We start from the raw sequence: 6,200 nt of genomic DNA, 5'->3' as shown, positions 1-6,200 counted from the left end.
AAGGAAGATCAGCACAACAGGTCCAGGCTGAAGAGGGCCTCTACAAGTGCACATGACATGGGAGGTGGCTCTACAAGCAAGAAAACCAGGAAGGTCAGCATGTTTGATGAACTGAGAGAGCCTAGGAAGTAGAAAATTTGGTTTGTATCAAGTTCTTCTGGTGAACTAATCCAGCATTTTGGTGTTTCTTGTCATGTTAAACTTAAATTTGGTCTGTGTCAAGTTCTTCTGCTGAACTTAACCTTACTGTTAAGCTTGTTAGACATGTGCTTTTGGTGGATCTTTACTATCTTATTTAACCTGGTGCTATGTTGTGCTTGCTATATATGTTGCTTGTCATATATATTTCTTGAACCTGGTGATCATCTTTGTTACATATCTTGTGATGATCATCTTTGACATGCTTATCATTTTGCCAACATTTTCTGATTTGTCACTTACCACTTATCATTATGTCAGATCACAATATAGTAATGCAAACAACCCAACTGTGATCATATATATTGGCCAACAGGAAGACATAATATGCAACATAGATTGATCAACAACATACTTCCATTACATTACTAGCTTACTAGCATCTTCATACTACCAACAATTCAACAGGTCACACACAGCACACACACAAGCACACCTACTGCCAAAGCTATCTTCAACATCATCACACACATAGTTCACTCCTCCTCTCCTCAGCAGCATCACACACAACTCTTGCATCACTTCATCAGCAGCATCACACACAGCACACACACAAGCACACCTACTGCCACAGCTATCTTCAACAGAAGAACAATCCGCCTGCCAACCTACAACAAAGATTCACTCCTCCTCTCCTCACAACATGAACCCCTGAATCCTACTGCCACCATCCCTCTAGCTCTTCTCTGTTCATTGCGCCGCTCCAGCTCTTCTCTCCTGTCTTCAGACCACCCAATTGCATCCACAGCATTATCTCCAGTGAGAAACATCTTCTCCACCAAGTAAGCAACATACTCCCTCTCCCAATGCCAGAAATTGCATCCATTCTGTCTCAACGAATGCAAAATCAAAGACCAAATGTGCCAAAAACAGAGACCAAATGTGGCAAAATCAATGCTTTCCAAGACCAAATGTCAGAGAACTTACACCATGGCCGGGGCAGCGGTAGTAAACCCATCCAGGGTGATCCTCAGTGCCGGAAACATGCTTCTTCACCATGGAACTACACCCCCACGGGCAGTAGATGAGGGGGATGAATGGACCGCCGCCGCGGCGAGAAGAGCGGCAGGAGCTCGATGCAGACATGCTTCAGGGGAAGAACAACTCGTTGCAGAAGCGGCGACGCCGGCGGTGAGCGGTGCTGGGCGGGGAGTGGGTGACGACAAGACGACGCCGGCTAGGGATTTGGTGGCCGACGGCGAAAGAGGAAAATGGCTAGGCATTTGGAGGACGGTGGGGGAGGGGGTTTTAGTACAACGCGAAATTTGCAAAATAGCCCCCCAAATCAACTCGCCAGTGCAAAAGAACCCCCGCCTCGCTTGCGTGGCAGGTCAAAGAGTCAAACAGTACGCCACGTGGGACAAATACGGCGACGCAGCGTACGCGGTGACCTGCGCTGTTAACAAATGTAATGATAAGCACCGTAATCTGGGTATTCGGTAATCCAATGACCAAAGTGAACTTTGTGATCAAATACAGTGACCGCGGGTGAATTTAACTCTCCTCCCACCCATCCCAAACAAAACAAGCAAATAAAGCGTAGGCCCCCGGCGGCAGGCTCCTCGGCCCACGCCTCTCCTCCCTCCCAAAACCGGCAATCGTCAGGAAGAACACCGCCGCGGCGCATTACACGCACAGACAGCAAGCTGCCCCCCCTTTCCCCCCACCAACGTGCCAAGCAAGAACCTCCCTCTTCCTCCCCCACCGCCCAAGAACCTGGAATCCAGGATACCAGAGGTGGGTTTCTTTCTTTCTTTCTTTTTTCTTCCTTTTTTTTTGAATCAGTTGGTAGATTTTTGAGTTCTTGATTCGTTCGCCCCGTGTAAAAGTTGCCTGCTTCCGTCAAGAATCTGGCGGAACCCTAGCCGCCTTCTCGGATCAAGTTTGAATTCTTAGGCCCTCACGAATGATTCGACTCTCCACCCCTCCCAAACCCCTCCATTTGGCGTTCTTGATTTTTCCCACGCGTGGCAACTGGCAAGTTAATTATCGTCTCCCCTCAAGAATCCGAACATTTTTTTTTTCAGTTCTCAGCGGAACAGAGGAACCAGGGTTTCTGGCAATCTGTTCTGCCCACTCCGCAAGATAAGATCGAATTTCAAGATGGAAAGGAGAGGGTTTTTCCCAACTCCCAACTTCTGTTTCCGCCGCCATAAAAGAACCCCCTTTTACAAGCCGTATTTACGAATTGCTGGGCACCATTCGATTTGTTGTTGCTGTCATCTTTTTCTGTTACTAAACCACTGCTGCCATGTGTCCAGACATGCCGCCGAGGGGGAGGAAGCACTGGTGCAAGCAGTGCAAGAGGAGCTTCCCTTCCGGGGCCTCACTCGGAGGCCACATGGCGGTCCACAGGAGCCGGCGCAAGAAACAGCCGAGCGGCACCCCGAGAATCGCCGGCGAGAGATACGGCCTCCGGGAGAGGTGCCCCAAGACGTCGTGGCTGTTAGATTCTTCTTCCAGCGACGACGATCGGTGGGCGTTGTTCCCCAAGACTGAATGCCAGTTATGCTTCAGGTCTTTTGCCTCCCCTGATGCCCTGTCGATGCACATGAGGATGCACAAGCGCCGCAGGAAGATGGCATCGGTAGGTGATGGTGATCACAATGCTCCTCTGTCTGCTGCTCCAGTGATGAAGAGGAAGAGGTCGAGGAGGATGGTTATGGACACTGTTCCTTCCCCAGTGATGAAGTCATATGGAATAGAGGAGGCCGATGCCGCACGGATTCTTGTGACGCTTTCAGGAGATAATGGCATGTGCTCAGCTTCTGTTGACTGCGGCGAAGGCGGTGAGATGGACGCCAACGTGGCATTGGCGTTCGACACGCTCGTGACAGAGACGGGGCTGAGTTCTCCTGATCATCATGGCCCGGTTGGAGATAATGAGTTGATGGAGCCAGAGCCTTCTAGCTCTTATGAGGAAGGGAAGTTTGTCAGCCTTTCAAAGGTGTTGAAGGCAACAGCTAGCTATGACTGCAAGCTTTGTGGACAGGTCTTCACGTCTGGTCAGGGATTGGGAGGCCACAGAAAGCGTCACAGTTTTGCTGATCATGGTAGAGTTGCAACAACTCAACCGTGTGAAGAGCTGCTTCCACCGGATCGCCGGTCGCTCTCTCTCAGCCCACCAGCTCCCAGCATATGGAACTGCAGCAGCACAATACCAAAGCCTGAACCGAATCCGCTGTTGGTCGCAAGCAGCCTTTGGGATGAACGAGTGCTGGGTGTTATCTGAAATTGGTTACAGTTTCTTCATAGATCTTGTAGCTAATCCACATTTTTTGCTAGCAGTCGATAGCCAAAGAGTATGATACCAGGAATGATCTCTGTAGTCTGTACAATCGTTCTGGACAACTCTGTCTTTTGGATTTGGCAGTGGTCTTACATGTTGCACTGCCTTTTTTGGTTCCCAAACATTGAAATGTACCCATTAACAATCAGGGCATTAGTTCTAGATTGGTTATTCCCTAGTAAGTAGAGAGCAGCGTCGTCCAGGTTGCAGCAATTCAATTTTATTTTTATTTTTGCCTCCGAGAGTCTGTGGCAACTGTTATGATCTCCAAATTGTTCAGCTCATTGTAATTTCCTAGTTTAGTTTTGGCTCAGCTTTGCTTTGGCTTCCAAATTGGTTCGCCTGATCATGTTTCAAAACAGCTTATCGCTCAGCTCTAGCTTTGATCAGTATGTAGTATCATATGTGGCTGTGAAGATTCAATGCTTCAGTTTCCTGGCATTCAGAATGTGTTTTGATCTTTCTTGTGTGCTTTCTTCATTCCAGACTGATACTTTCCACATGACAGAAACCAAATTACAGAAATCTCATGCATGGATTGTTGCGGATAAAACCAGTTCATGCAATCAATGATTTGTAGTCTGTGCTCTTCATACCAGGCAGCACCTTTCTGTTGAAACGATTTGTAGTATGTTCCTTGTATCCAGCAGCACCTTTCTGATGAAGAAATATGCTCACTGAATCATGCAGATAACGCTTTCTGATATCGTCTCAGCGTGATAGCGGTCTCATGTTTCAAAGTGGCCTGCCTAAGCCCTTGATTTTTCTTTTTCTGATGAAGGCTCCTATTTCTTCAACTCTAGAGGTCATTAGGTGTTAGCCCTTGATTCAGTTGCTCCAGTAGTTGTGGTTGTGCGAAACATTTTCCAAAATGTATGGCTTTGTTTTACAAGTGCTCCAAAGGTTAGGGTTCTGTGGGACTTGCATGGAAATCCTGAAGAAAACGGTAACATGGAAGTTAAGGTGAACAAAATACTTGAGCAACAGAATATCATCTTACAAGTTCTTCCCTGTTGGCGGACTCAGCGTGGTGCCTTGGAAAGGGCAAATGAACCTCAAAATCCAAGGAATTTTTAGATTAATTTTTCTCTATTGTGGTCTGATGTGTTTTTCCAGGCTCAAAATTTATAGCATACCATATGATATGAGAAAAATCATAGCAAGCAAACAAGACTGCAGATTGTGCAATAGCAGGCTCAAAACAAAAGTACCTTCTTCCAGAAATCAAGTATCCATACCATAAATTTTTTGACAGTAATGGCAAAGAGCCGGTACATATATCAACATGTTGTGTACGCCATCAGATTAACAGTTTCACAAACATGGCGTGACCAGGATGAACAGTTCCCAAAATACAACCTAACCAACTGGAGAAGGCCTTGAATGTGAACTATAATGACATACAAACATGGATGCTAAAACATCAGAAAGTTTGTGGAGCACTGCATAACAAATGACTCGAGCAATGTTCTTGTGAGAACGTAAAACAGAACGCCGAGGGTGATGGACACCGGTAGCGCGGGCAACGCCTTGCGGTAGAATGCTAGCAGTAGCAGGGTGATGCCGAGCCCCGCAATTATGGCAAGGTAGCACGCGTAGACTGTCATGTAGTCATACATAGCCGCCCTCCCGACGAGCACGCTGTAGAATATGAAGTCCCCCAGCCCAAGCTTGATTGCCCCTGATGAGCCCAACCCAATGCCATCTTCATCGTCGTCGTCGTCGTCATCGTCACTGGTTCTATCTGGCTGTGGCTGGATCAACGGTACCCTCAGTTCAGCAATATGCAGTCTAGTCTCCGGCAATGCAAGCGCCTCTCTGGCTTGTGCATTGGCAGAACCAGAGCTCAAATCTGGCACCGGTGACTCCCTGAGCCTTGAATTACTAACAGCACCAGTCAAGTTCGTCTGCTCCCCGGCTTGGGTCGTCGAATTGGGTGAATTGCCAGCTGAATTGAGAAGAGGATTTCTCCCCAGCACCTCACCAATCACCTCAACTGTGGAGCTGGGGTCCAAATCCCCGCCGGGTTGCCGCGCCCTTTCCCTCCAAAGCCGCCAATTCTGGCCGTGCCTGGGATCCACCGGCCTTGCCTCGTAGACCAGCGCCGGTATCTCCTCGTTCCTCTCAATGGCCAGCTCAAGAAGAACTCTTAAAGGGCCACCGGGGATGAGGACGGCGCCGAGGTCGTAGACGGCCATGGCCACGAGCAGCGCCCAGGTGGTCCACTCGGGGAGCAGCGTGAACCAGAAGGCGGTGAGGACGGCGATGGCGAGGAGCGCGGCCTGGTGGAGCGCGATGGGGACGGAGGCCGGCGAGATCGCGGCGACGGCGAGCGCCGCGGCCGCGTTGGGGAGGAGCAGCGCGCAGGAGACGACGTCGAGCGGGAGGCGGAGGCGGGAGAGGAGGAGGAGGCACATCTGGCCGCCGAGGAGGAGGAGGATCCAGATCGCGGAGAGGCCGAGGTAGGCGCGGAGGCAGGGGGTGCAGCGGAAGTAGAAGAGCAGCGCCATGAGGAAGGTGGCGGCCGTGACGAAGACGACGAAGACGACGGCGGTGACGAGGGCGCTGGCGAGGTCGTCGCCCCCGCCCCCGCCCCCGCCGGCGCCGCCGGCTCCGGCGGCGGCGATGGGGGCGACGAGCGGGGATGGGGACGAGGGGGAGGAGAGCAGGGAGACGAGGAGGACGACGATGAGCATGCAGGCGGAGACCGGGC

General features: G+C 50.4%; 2 protein-coding genes across 2 annotated transcripts in view; one reads left to right on the top strand and one right to left on the bottom strand.

The window, feature by feature from the left end:
* Positions 1-1,819: 1,819 nt before the first annotated feature.
* LOC120962743 (uncharacterized) lies at positions 1,820-3,789 on the top strand. Its single transcript, XM_040386590.3, has 2 exons — positions 1,820-1,935; positions 2,460-3,789. Exon 2 carries the CDS (start codon positions 2,462-2,464, stop codon positions 3,428-3,430), a length of 969 nt encoding a protein of 322 aa, XP_040242524.1. The 5' UTR covers positions 1,820-1,935; positions 2,460-2,461; the 3' UTR covers positions 3,431-3,789.
* Positions 3,790-4,699: 910 nt separating this feature from the next.
* The window catches only part of LOC109755181 (presenilin-like protein At2g29900), a 1,673-nt gene continuing 172 nt past the window's right edge, over positions 4,700-6,200 (bottom strand). Inside the window, exon 1 of the mRNA XM_020314077.4 lies at positions 4,700-6,200. This exon is cut by the window's right edge and continues 172 nt beyond it. Coding sequence (XP_020169666.1) covers positions 4,903-6,200 — 1,298 coding nt within the window. The 3' untranslated portion in view covers positions 4,700-4,902.

The sequence above is a fragment of the Aegilops tauschii genome, chromosome 4 (genome assembly GCF_002575655.3).
Source record: "Aegilops tauschii subsp. strangulata cultivar AL8/78 chromosome 4, Aet v6.0, whole genome shotgun sequence".
Classification (NCBI taxonomy): domain Eukaryota; kingdom Viridiplantae; phylum Streptophyta; class Magnoliopsida; order Poales; family Poaceae; genus Aegilops; species Aegilops tauschii.
This window is presented reverse-complemented; position numbering and strand designations above follow the sequence as displayed.

What these genes read in the sequence shown, in the direction of transcription:
- LOC120962743 (XM_040386590.3), top strand. Translation starts at nt 2,462, where the DNA reads ATGCCGCCGAGGGGGAGGAAGCACTGGTGCAAGCAGTGCAAGAGGAGC.